General features: G+C 39.2%; 1 protein-coding gene across 1 annotated transcript in view; it reads right to left on the bottom strand.

The window, feature by feature from the left end:
• Nucleotides 1-13,795, bottom strand: part of EVC2 (EvC ciliary complex subunit 2) — an 81,308-nt gene that overhangs the window by 32,753 nt on the left and 34,760 nt on the right. The window contains 3 exon segments of the mRNA XM_064449121.1: nucleotides 2,536-2,711; nucleotides 5,004-5,243; nucleotides 8,155-8,479. Coding sequence (XP_064305191.1) covers nucleotides 2,536-2,711; nucleotides 5,004-5,243; nucleotides 8,155-8,479 — 741 coding nt within the window.

Raw genomic sequence — 13,795 nt, 5'->3', positions numbered from 1 at the left:
CTGGCCACACAATCTTTTTCATGTTAATTGCCTTGCTATCTGATAAATTTTAAACATCCTATCAAGCTCCATTTTTAAAAGACCTCTCTCCTCATCATTTATCTGGTGGTTTATGTATCCCTGGATCCGTTTTGCTGTGGTATATATAATCCACATCTTTTCTCAGTTCCTCTTTTCCATACAAACAGTTCTGCATTTTAAAATTCCATTTATAACACTGAGTTTAAGGCATGCTATTAGAGCTGGATACAATAGGGTAAGACAGACCTGTACCTATATTTAGACAAGCGGATTCAATGCTAAAGTAAAAAGAAACAGGACATTATGGATACAAATTTAAAGTACAAGCCATTCAGACCAGACTTCTCTTGCTGCTCAAATTTTAATGCTCCAATTTGTAAAAACACCCCAAATCACTTTATAATTAGAAACTAAAATAACTTCCTCAGGGTTCACACTAGGATAATTCCATTTGCCTGTAGAAAAAGACTAGCAAATAATCTGAAATACTACGTTCTGGAGTTTTATAATCTCAACAGCTAGAGGACGAGTAATAACGTAACAGTTTGGCCAACATTTGCCTGAAAGGAATTCCTGCCACAATAGGTGTGGAAGGTTGAGGGAAAATAACTAGTTCTAGTCCCAGAAAGTCAGATGGGATTGCTTCTCTACAAATGCTGTCTCCAACTACGGACACCTTTCCTTTGTCTGCAGAGTACTATGACCACTACATACTCTGAGAAGTTTAATAGCAGAGTGCTAGAAAAATTAATTTTTCATCTTGGTAGTGATGCTTTTTGGTTTTGGAAGCTTTTGGGTAGGTTTTTTTTCTTTGGTACATTTTTTGGGATCAGATCCATGAGGTCTTGGATTACTAATACTACAATTTTTTTCTCTGATTTGTAGTTGATCTGTTTTGTGACTGTTAGGTGCAATAACAGGCATTAAACAGTGAGGAACATGTTTTTCCAGCTTGAGAAGTCTCAGTTGTTCATGGCAATGATTTAAGCCATGGATGTAGTGGTCATGCAGATGAGAGTTTCTCACGAAGGCTTTTCACATAACCACAACATCTGTGAAAACATCTCAGATCATTTCTCATAATCCAATTCCAAAGGGAGGCATGAACTGATGGAAGGGGACTCTCTGTGAAAGGTGTATCTGGATTATATTTCCTATGCCAAGACATTTATTTTTGTTTTTGAGCCACACAGCTGCAGATGTTAGTAAAATAGGCAAAGCAGTGCAAGCATACTTGAAGAGCCTCTCTCAGATCAGAATATTGAGGCTAAACTTAGGGTATGATTCCAATGAGGCAGCACACAACACAATCAAAAAGCCAAACAAGGAAGTTATAAAAACACACCACCCAGGTAAATTACTTTATTGTATCAACAGATGCGATCTTCAGTAGCTTTTAACAGATTTCCTGTTTCCTAATATTAAATTACTTTTAAATTAAGTCAACATTATGAAAGAACCACCACAGTGTAAAGACTGCTATGTATACTTGCTCTCTTAATGCACGTCCCACATGTTGTCAGTGATTGACACTAATATAGACATCTAAAAGATGCAAATAAAGCTGCATGCACAGGATCAACAGCAGCAGTGCTAGGTTTTTTCCTGCCCACTAATGTATTTTACTGCACTGGCATGCTCCTGAGTAATCTCTCTGTATGCCAAACTAAGATATGCCACAGTTCTTTGGGTGGTCGCAAGAGGTCTCTCTCAGTGCTCCACATTGCTACGCAATTCTAAATAACTACGTCTCTGGTAAGTTACCATTTCTGTCTCTCCACCTTTACTACAAGTGTCCTAGCATAGAGCATTTGAATCAACCTGGATCTGGTGTGATATCCCAAAGAAACTGAGTGTATTACAACAGTCCATTTCAAGGTCTAATTTTTACTTCATCTGAACTTTACTTTTAATATTCCCTGCAACAGGTGTATTCTCTGCTAGTCAAGATCTTCCTCAGTTGCATTATTTATAAACTTAGTCAACTTGCTTTAGAAAATATTCATGCTTTCCAGCTTCAGACTGTACATCTAGCTCTGCAAACACATGCAATCACAGGTGAATGAAAATTGTTCTTTTTTGTTAAATCCCGATATTTGCACATAAAGAACTGAGACAAATGGTCTTAACTGCCACATGTTCCAATGGACTCTGATAGGACTTTTCATATGACTGGGGACTATTTACATTAATAATGAATATATAAAGACATTGAGACTCTTCCATGAGCTGGGTTCCAACCAAAGTCAGAATGACAAACAGGTACTACACATGTTCCCAGCAATTGATGTCTGTGCTGTACAGTGTGGACACAGACAACAAAACCTCACCTTAGTGTCTGCTGGCATATTAACTAAGTCATCAGTTACAAAATATTTTCTTAGAATTAAAAGACAACTTTTTAATGCACCTTTCCTGCTAGGTAACATAGCCAAAAAGACTTCTGAAGAATATTCTACTGTCTTTCAGATAACGTAGTCAAATGGCTGTCAAGAAAACAATTGAGGTATTTACCTTTCCATCTTATAAATGAGACTTGATATCTGGGTTGCTGCTGCATTTATAAGAGCAGAGGCTTGAGAATCCCTTAACTGTATCTTACTTATAAGATACTCTCTGTAAGCAAACCTTCTATTCAGATGATATTTCTTGCTAGCTTGCAAAAAATCCATTAGCTCTTCGATGTCTCCCTACAGGAAAGAACATGAACAAATATATTTAATTAGATGTAATGTTAATTTCAGCTAACACCTGTGCATATCAGACCAGATTTGTTCATTAATAGTGCAAAGTTCAAAAGCTCTTACAAGTGAAAACCAATAAGCTTATATAAACTTAACTCTAATGATAATGTAAAATTATTACTGTTATTTCAACAAAAGAAAATAAATAATGTGCTGAGCTTTTGGCCTGAATACCTCAACATTGTGTGTACTCCCCTGAGTAGTTAGTGCACCTCCTGAGAGCCCTGAATTAACAGGTCATTTAATCAGGTGCCCACAATTAAATACACATTCAACCCTACCAGCTTGAGTAGAACTGGTCCTGATTAAAGATATCTACAGGCTAAAAGGTCTTCTTGAATTGGGACCTGAAGACAGCATGTGTTCAGTAACAGCAGTAAGTGGCATCATGTCCTCCTTTCTTTTTTTCCCCCTTTCTTTTTTCTCTACAATGTATTGTATGAATAAATAAATAAAGGGTAACATTTTCAAAGGCATCTAAACTGACTTTAAAGCCAAGGATAAGTCTTCCACATGTGTCCAGTAGCATTGGGAAAGCCAAGCCCACTGCACACAGGCTGGCATAGAAGTTCCTGCTTCCAACAGTGGGAAATGGGAAGGGTTTAGGTACCTACAAATGAGTCTGGTAGAGACCAGAGGTAGGTGCACAATGGTCTGTCTACAGCAGACATTCTGCTAGCATCAGGTAGCCAAGACAAGATCTGATACTTAGGTGACCCACATCTGAGCAGCCAAAACATTGTCAAAACCTCTTTCACTTGCTCTGTCTTCTGCTAGATGCTCAGCTGACTTCTGCACAAGTGCTTGCTACATCTGACAGCGGCCTGCATCTATGTCTGACTGAGATCTCACAGGGCATCCAGTTTTAAGAGTGGGCATTACATGTTTTGACACCTACTTTCCAGATCACAGAATCCCAGGTTGGAAGGAACCTCAGGGATCATCTAGTCCAACCTTTCTAGGAAGAGCAGAGTCTAAACAAGATGGCCCAGCACCCTGTCCAGACGACTCTTGAAGGTTGCTTTTTAACCTCCAGGCCCTCAACCTCTAGGAGCACAACAGTCACACTCTTCTTCAAGAAGCAGCCAGAAGAACAATTCCCAGAATTCTTGGAACTAGGACACTTGCTTTCAACACAAATGGAGTAAAAAAAAAAAAAAAAAACACCAACAAAAACCACCATCTCAAACCCTTGAGGAAACAACTCAAGCTATTCTGTTGCAAAAGGCTTAAAATGTAACTGAAACCCTGAAACCACAACTAAAGTTCCGAACATGTTCTTCATCAGCATCCCTGACCACATAAGATAGAGATACTCAACCCTCGAAGTACAAAACCATAGCACTTCAGACATGCCACAGTTTCAATAATCTACATGTACTGAGCCCCCCAATCCAAATATCTTCTGAAGTACATAAAAACACTTGATGCCTAGGGGGTTTTGAAAATGCCTATACAGAAAGGCCTCCAAAGGTATTTACCGTTCATTAGACAGCATCTGATCTCTTTTAGAAAATGCCATTCATAAAACAGATTTAGGTACCTAGCTGTTCTCTTAGTTGCTGAAGTCCCTTTATCTGGTCTGAAATTACTTTTGAAAAATGGCACTTTGGCCTTTCTGTACCATGCTGATGGCCTCATTAACACCGGCAAGGGTTGACCTTGAACCAGAAGTTTGCTGCACAAGCACAAATCTTCTCTCTGACCACCCTGTTGGGGAGGGCTTCGTTTCAGAGCTGCACAAACAGAGCTTTCAGTAGCTAAGCAGAGCTGCAAGATGTGCAGATATATCAAATTATTCACTGCAAAACTGGGGATTTATATTACACAATTTCCCACTTCATGGTTTGAAAACATGTCTACTCTTCTTTCTTTTGCATGATACAGGTGAGCTACTGGTCTTATTTTCCCTGAGCAGTAAAGTCAAGCTTTAAGCACTTGGGTGCTTTGGAAATATTACCCATGAAAACAGAAGTCAGCACTAAGCACATAATGTTGTGGCAAATACATCTAACTTACTGTTGCAGAAAAAGGCTGTGCGTATGCATCAATATACCGTTGTGTAGATGTCTAGATGTGCATAATGATGGCATTATACTTTTTACAATTCCTCCTAAGGAAATTCATTATAAAAGTTATAACATTTATCCCAAAACATATTTCCTGAAATATTTCTTAAAAGTTACTGTGAGTTTGTATTCTATAATTAGGTTAGGAGTGGAATTATCATCCTCTAACCTGTATTTTAGAGTAATCTTCCACTAATGTTTTAGCTGCTTCCAACTTCAGTTCTCCCTTGAAAGTAGCATTTGTTATTTGTGTAAAAAAGATATTATGGAGCTCCTTTCTCTGGGTAACAGCCAGCTGTCTATAAGCCTTTGCAAAATATTCCTCCTGCTTTACCAGAAGGAACCTCTTCAGGTGGTCCTGCTCCAGTCTCTGAAGTCTATCCAGAAGACTTCTGTATTCTACAGCAGGCTGCAAAGAAGAGAGAAATAAATATGTTGAATATTGAAAATAACTTCAAATTTATTTTAAAGTATCAATGCTACTAGCTCGTACATATTTTACACATACCCTGATTACTGTCATTTCAGGTTTGAATGAAGGCTAATACTAAATCAGTGTACACTTTCCATGGTTTTCACCTGTTTGGAATGACAAGGGTTGTATAGCTGTCAATCTCTAATCTAGATAACACTTCCAAGGCATAATGAAGTCTTTTTAGAATTTAGAAGCATTATTTAAGATATATTAGACAAAACAGCATGAAATTCAACAAGAAGACTGTATATGAAATTAATTTGTTACGTTTCATCAATCCTGAAATCCTATTAAAATTGAATAGACTCATGTAAGTCAGAACAATGAAATACACATACATTTAAAAAACAATATAAATTAGAAAAAACTATTTTACTAGAAATCTCAAAGTTCTTATTATTGGTGACCTACTTTATCTATTGGTTTCTACAAGTTAATCCAAGAACATGATTTTAGAGTTACAACAGTGGAGTAGAATTAAATGGCAATTTATTTAAAAGCTTCTTTGCACAAAATACTTTCTCGTAGTTCTCCAGTAAGACTTATATATTCAGAGTTTTAACCTCAGGTGGCATAAACTCATTAGAGAATCAAAACATACATGTCCCACAGAGCAAAGAATGCTTCTTATGCCAGCAGAGCTACCCAACAGTAGCTACGTTGGTCTTGTTCTAAATTTCATACTATTTATCTGGGGAGAACTGTCCTCTGCATCTCACCCCTCAGTCCCAAGAGACACACTGCAGACAGCAAATAATTAATCAAAAAGGGAGGGAATATACATTCTGTGTTTTGGCTGTCAAGGGGAGGAGGTTATTGCTCCAGCTGTTTTTCACTGCTGTCTCTTGGACATCAGTACACCCGCTGGCAGGAGCGCGCAAGTGTGGGCCATCTATAGCGCTCCAGCACATCCTTTTGGACCAGATTCCATGGCAAGTACAAAAAGAGGTCCTTTTAGACAGGAAAGTGAACAGCAAGACATTAGTATATGACAAATGCATCAGGACAAGTACTGGATTGGCCTTAATTCTTTGATTCCTACCATTCAGGATTTCCAGTATAAACCAGACTGAACCAATAACAATGTATTTTGTGCAAAGAAAAGCCACTTTGCTGAGAGCTTATTTAGTGTGGATTCGCATACTGAGTTTCAGTCAGGTCCCTCTCTCTGCAAAGGTAGGATTTATCTCAGTGAGGTCGAAGCGTTAGATAGCTAGTCTAGGCTCTGTCTATAACCAACAGAAGGAAAAAGAGTTCTGCAGAGTACAATTCACCTCATCCTTGAAAAGATGTCCACAAGTATCCCTTCCTCACCATCCCTTCTGAGTTAACTCAACTTTCTTCTGTAGTTATCCTACAGATATTTGAAAGCTCCCTAGGGTAACAATTTAAAATTCACCTAGAAACATCAATGAAATTCAACTGGCTCACTAGCCTTATGCCATCAACCTTCTTCACAAAACAGCCTGACAAACCAACACTCTTCCTGAGCGCCTCAACATCCTGTAGTACCTTTGATGGGTCATGCTCCGTGAGAAACTTTTGTCAAAACTGCAATTATGAATTGTCATAAAAGTCCTTAACAATTATAGATATATGATATGCAAATAATTTTTTTAAAAAAAAAAAAAAAAACCACCACAGAAAAAACCAAAACAACCACCAAACCAAACAAATAACAAACACACACAGATGGGCAAAAACCTAAATACTGTCTACAAAGATAGCATACACAAGTAAGTATCATACTGGTCCAAGGGATTACACTCCTAACATAACTTACTTTGCCTCTATAATGGAGCTGAAACAGGCAGCTGGAAACTCGGCGGCATCACATTCCATACCCACACATCCACCAGTCATCCTCTTAATACGAGTTATAACATTTGATAACACAAAATATTAACTTGGGTATTTTAGCATTTTAAGCTTACAGATGTGAAATATTCAAAACTTAACAGAATCCTCTCCAGACACATGAAGTAAAAAGAAAAAAAGGGTGGGGGGGAAGGAAGAGGCAGGGGGAAATCAGTTTTTTTTCCAAGTATATTGAATGTTTATAATAAAAGACATGTAAGGCTGGAGCACAATTTTGTACATGGGACATTGGACTGGTGACCCAGGCTCTATTGCCAGCTAGTGACTGCCTATGAAATCCTGGGTAATGATACTTAACCATTCAGACAGAGATCTTTGAAAGTGACACACATAAGCACTAAACTTACTTAAAGGGAGACTCTAAACTTGTAAGAACATACTCTGCCTTAAATTATTTATCTCGCTATTATCCAGAGGCTATTTCCAAGAGAAATCCACCCCCTGCTGTGCCTAAAATATAGATTGTTCTGCTTGCCTTCACTCGGTTTGGAGGTATATCTGCCTTTGGTTGCACTTATATTCTCATTTTTTAAAAATAAGAATGTCAATATTAAAGATTTTACCTAGTTTGTACATTTATGATGCAGAGTTTGTTCTGCTCTGAGTGCGCAAAATACACACAGTGTCTGACTGGAGTCCTTAGGAACTGCTGCAGTAAAATATAGTAAATAAGAATACACCGTTTTGCAAGTGTTTAAGTGACTATAAAAAAAAAGACTGTAATGACAACCTTTTGTTTTCAGTGTCCCAGATTTTTGAGATAAATTCATTTCATGATGAAGTAAACCAGAGTTTCTTATTAACAACTACCCTAAGTATGACATCTTAATTTTTGAACATGTTTAAATTGTGCAGCTTTTCTCTTTACTCTTGTAAGGGCACATCTCAGCCATTCTAGCCTAAAAGAGGAACCATCTATATAAAATCATATATCAAGCAAAATATCTTTATTTTATTCTAGATTTACCTTTTCATTCATTTTCTTCATTAATTCCTCAGCCTCTTCATTTGCAGCTCTTGCTTTTTGGCACTGAGCCTCCATTTTCTTCCTAGTTTCCAGATTACATTCAGCTGTTAAAGCCACCATCTTCCTTTCATACTCCTCTTGAATCTCCTTCTCCATCGCAAGAAGCTGCTTTTTGAGAATTGAACTCATCCTCTTCTCCACATGAGGAAAGAGGCTGTGACTTAAGACCATGTTCTTCATCATCATAGCAATCACATCTTTACATATCTGCATCCGATATGTCTCCAGATCAGCATCTGCTCGTGTCAGGCTGGCAACCTCCAGGCTGTAGAAAGGTAATCAGGACTGTTTGAAATTGCAGATTATAGGAAATTTCTATCAGAAAACAAGGATATCTAGATTCATTCGATACTGGGTAACCAAATGGCAGTCAGAGAAGTGCAGGAATATTACAGTATATGAGTTTACTAATCACGATAGCAATCATTCATTAAAAAGCATGGTGAGCCAACTTCTACTACAGCAACTTTAATGAAATATGTCTATTCTTGCATTTCCATTTCAGACAGAAAAAGGAAAGGCATTTTTTGAAACTCAAAACATTCCCTCAAAGGCAAACAAACCCCACCCACCTCACTCCACCCACCCCCACCCCCCCCAAAAAAAACCAACCCCAAACCACACTTCTGTTGGGAAGCAGATAAAGTGAGTATCTGAATAGTCTATAAAAATTTCACTGACTTTGTAATAGAGGTATAAACTCACTGACCCATCTACATCGATACATCACTGCCTCGTGTTCTGCACTGGTATATTCCCTTCTGTGCAGGGAAAAGGATTGTTTTGATTATGTGCTGATACAAATAAAATAGCTGATACCTTTCTCTCATGAACATTAACAGAGTTTTAGAAAAGAGATTAAAACCAGAGGAAAATACAAGGTTTTTTACAGAATACAATAAATGTCATGTTGCATATGAATACATTCTCATTTATCTTTAGAGTTAATTAAATTTGAATGATAATTATTCTTATTTCATATACTATGAACTATTGTAATTCTATAACTGCCTATTCTGCACTCAATTCAGATTGAAGAATTAGGCAGGTTTTGCCCCTGCAAGTCAATTCAGATGAACTCACAGCACCGTACACTTCTGGATGTGGATTAAGTATCAAGAATGTCTTTGTGACCTACAAAATAAATTTTTAAGAGCTTAAATCTATTCTTTTTTCAGTTAGGCTAAATTATTCGTTTGATTTGTTCCATAGTCAAATCTTAGAATAAATTTCAAATCCATAGAAAAGATCTTGGCAAGATTTGCAAGGTAGTAGAATGATACCATTTTCAGAACGTTATACATCAAAGCATGCAAATCTATAAACACTTCACCGTTTTGTCAAACTTTCCTTTCCTTATATACGCAAATAAAGTGTAACCAAATCAGTAATATATTATTATCACTACCCCTCTGTTAAACACAAGAGATGTATTTTCCCCACTTAATTACATCCTGTTGATTTCTAAGTTCTTATTCAGATACCTGAGTAGGAGGCATTAGCTTAAGCTGTGAAAATCTATCTATTGCAAAGAGGCAGAGAGATTTTTCTGTTGCAGTCTCTCAAAACCCCTGAAACACCCTGGTGGTGGCCATACTCGTCTTGGTGATCTGTTGCAGCACTGGCTGGTTACAGCTGTAAACCCTCCTCATTTTCCCCCTTTTCCTCCCATACAGGAGCAGGAAACAGTGCTGCATGGGGCCAGATCCCTGTGTCTGAAACATTGTGTGCCTGAAACTTTCTTCACAGTAATCTGAAGATCCCATAAAAGCTAATATTTTTGGTAACGTCCCCAAGACAACACAACAATCCAGCTTCTCTGTGCTGTGTACAGAGGGGCAGGGCAGGACAGCACCTGCACATAATTTGCCTTCTTTGGTGGTGTTCAGCTACATCCATCATTGAGTCCCCTGGGACACTAACCTGCTCCCCCTGCTTGGGGAGAGTCCTTCTTGCTCCAGGACAGCAGGACAGATGCAGAGGACAGGTGATGGCATGATTAAGGGAACAGGATGCTGAAGCAACACAGCAAGCATTTCAACTGGGCAGTGCAGATGCATATTTTTATCTCAGTCTTTCTGTTTACAGAAGTCCTAGGACTTTTGCTGAGCCGCTTACTTACAACAACCAACTTAAAAAGCCTTTCAGTTTTGTACAAAAACACTTAAACAAAAAGAAGGATCGAAAAAAATGGGAGCTTTATGCTATAACATTTCCCTAATGACTGTCAGGCAGTAATAGGAGGCTCCCATTCTTGAATTCACCAATTCATTACTAGCCTGTAAAATCCAAGCCACTGGATTTATTTTTCTGTTTTAAATCCTGTTTCAAGTCCAGTAGCTCTGATTTAACTGAAGCGTGTCTGTCTTGTGTGTGAAACATCTCATCTTGGTTTTCAAGCATCCCCTAACAGAGAACTAAATAACACTTTAATTAATTGTTCCACTTGATCATTCCTTTAAGACCTAAAAATGATCACCCTATCCTCAGCTTGAATTTGATTAGTTTTCAACTTCCAACTCTTTTTGTTTGCTGGAATAACAAGTTCCTTAGTTGTTATTTTTCTGTTCATTATGCGTGAACTGATAGATTGTGGTCACAGCACCTACTAACCCCTTCTTACTGAGGTGTTGAAGATTGAATTCCTCATCTCTCTCCCTGGAAGGCAACACTTCACAACTCCACCAGGTTGATACATGGCTTGTTAATACATAACTTGTAACACAACATTTATTTCTTACCACAAATGCAGGATTTTTTTCAGCATGCTCTGAAAAAAAAGATTAAGCCAATCCTCACCCACCTCCTTACTTGTTACTTTTCCAGTCTTCTTCAGCAGTAATCCCAAGAATGAAAGGCAAAACCAAACATCATCACATTTCCTATTGTTATCTTTCCCTCAGTATTCCCACAGCAATTCTTCCTATTTACTGCAAGTCATTACAGACTAGACCTGATTTCATTTTGAGCAACATTCCCACACTCCTTCTCGCCCACGAAGAGAACTACAGCACCCAGTTAACTCGACTCCTCAAGATCATGACACCAAATGCAGGAGGAGCAATAGGTTTAGTTCACCTGATGCTCATGTGCCAGCAAGTGAGTGATGAAGCTGTTAAAATCTCAGGTGTATTTAATCTGCAACTCTCATCCTCGATTTTCCTGAGAGCACATCTCTGAATAAGGCAATGAAGCAGAAAAAGCATGTGAAGTGCTCCACCAATCCAAGGGTGATGGCACAGGGAAAAAGTAATTAGAAGCCAGAGCCCTCCCAGGTGACATCCTGGAGGACAGCAGTCAGACCGTTACCTTTTTTCAGTAGCAGGTGAAGAAAGGTTGTGTCTGTAAAAACTTGAAATCTACCTTCCATATGATGTGCTCTGCTTCTGGTCTCCCTTCTCCTCACAGCAGCCAGGAGTAAGACAAGCTCATCACATGCACCAGAAACCTTGCTTCAAGCTCTTACTCCAAATGAGGTTGAGGGCAGCCTTAACAAGCTGCATCAACATAGTCTTGGAGTCTTAGATGCCAACAGTCACTACAAAACAGGAATCCTGTACGTATAATAAACCAAATCCTTTCAGATACAAGTCCATCAGAAGAGCAATGCTTACAATCATTCAGATTAAATGCACAATGTTTTGTGACATCTAGGAAAAAAAATCCTATTCTGACATTCTGTACCTCCTCAAAACGAGGCAGATTTAATAAGCTGCTTTAAATACTCTGCACTCTGCTTGTTACAGCAATTCATGTTTAAAAGGCCTAGCATCTCTTCCTAAGCTTATCTGACCTAAGTGAAACATGAAAGCCAATGAAGTAAAGGTAGCAGATGGCAACCTACTGATGAAAAAGATCAAAACTCCTGTTGGACAAAGCATGCAGAGACAGGATGAGGACAGTACAGAAGGTAGGTTATACAAAAGTACGGGGGGAGGAAAGGTAAACAGACATGTAGAAAATGAAGCTGCAAACAGCAAGTGTAAAGGTTTTTCACTCACTTGAAGAGGAAGAGGATTTAAAGATCTGTCAGAGAAGATCTGGGAGGGGAGAATCCCAGATGCCAAACACAGAGAAGCAGAGAGAGTGCCTGAAGCATGTCTTCCACAGACCTAATAAAAGAATACAGGAAAGCAGCTAGTGTCAGTAAAGAAACAACTACATTTAATTTTAAAAAACCACACCACATAAAAGGAAACCTCTCATTAACTACAAAGTAATTGTGTCTTTAAATCTTATTATTCAAATTAGAGGTCCACAAAGGGAATTTTTGAACAGGAGAATCTAATAGCAGCTGAATGTAACAGTAATGGCTTTCTGACACATTTTTAAAACAAATTCAGAGTTCATGAAAATAAGAAACTCCTGTGACACAACCTTATGAGGTCTAAAGGGGAAAGAAACATCAAGCAAACTCCCCTCTTGTGACATTTCTCACCAAAACAGAAAAACTCATCTTTTTTAGAAGACTCATCTCTCATCTGCAAATGGTAGCCAGTTACTAGCATATGTGTTGCAACAGCATCCAGAGGAAACTGGAGCCCCGTGGTAGCAGCTTCTACAAAAGCATTCCTTCATGATAAACAGTGTTGTCAAAAAGGATGTAATTCGGGCTGTTTGTGAACCGTTTGTGTCTCCACTGTCCCAGATGCCCCACTGCAGCCGTGACCTGGAGCACTGCAGCACAGCAGCTGCATCAGCTCCTGCTGGAGAGGGGAACGCAGCTGGAGGTGGACAGATGGACACACAACTGCCCCTAGCCCTGTGGCACCCACTGCTACCCCCTGAGCCAGAGCAGCATGTCTCCTGCACCCACAGGCACAATGCCAATGGGGCAGCTGAACTGAGGAAGGGAAAGGAGAACAAAAAGAAATGTTATGGTCCATGTTGCCTTGTCACACTTCAAAGAAGTGCAGATAGAGAGTGGGTCGGGCAGGGAGAATCGTACAGCTGAGACACGAACCAATCTGTGCTACTGCTGGCTTTAGTAACAGTAAGTGAAGAAAGCCAATTCAAGTATAACAGGCATCAAAAGTCTTCAGTTGCAGATGTGGTCTGTTTCCTAAATCACCCGTTTATTGAGGGCTTAATAATACAACATCAATAAGTCGGGCTGTGTTTTCTTTTCCTTCCCGTTTCAGTTTTGTTTGGTTGGTTTTTGGTTTTTTGCTTTTGTCTTTAACTGCTGTGTCAACGTGGACCCTGCACAGTGCCATAGTTTCCTCCTTTCAGTCTCTCCCTCCTTTTTTCCCCTCCTCTGCTTCCCACACTCTCCTGCTGGGTCCAGCCACAACAGAGATTGCAAACACTTCAGGGCAGGGATTTATGCAGGCTGCAGCAGGACGAGGTGCAAATCTTTGCAGGAGACCAAAACTGTCCGAATTAGAAGCAGAGGTAATGGCACGCGATCTGAACAGCCACCAACAGCTACTGTCTGCTCAAAACCTTCAGGCCTCCCATGCTGGAGCGGGGCGCATTGCCTTTCCCTTGTCTCTCTACCTGCTGCCAGGCTGGGCACAGCCTGCCTGTCTTAGAGGAGGTCTGAAGATGCTCTGTGCTACACCAGTAGCTGTACTGGCCT

The sequence above is a fragment of the Phalacrocorax carbo genome, chromosome 4, assembly GCF_963921805.1.
Source record: "Phalacrocorax carbo chromosome 4, bPhaCar2.1, whole genome shotgun sequence".
NCBI lineage: Eukaryota > Metazoa > Chordata > Aves > Suliformes > Phalacrocoracidae > Phalacrocorax > Phalacrocorax carbo.
The sequence above is the reverse complement of the archived record's forward strand: the minus strand, read 5'-3'. Positions and strand labels throughout refer to the sequence as shown.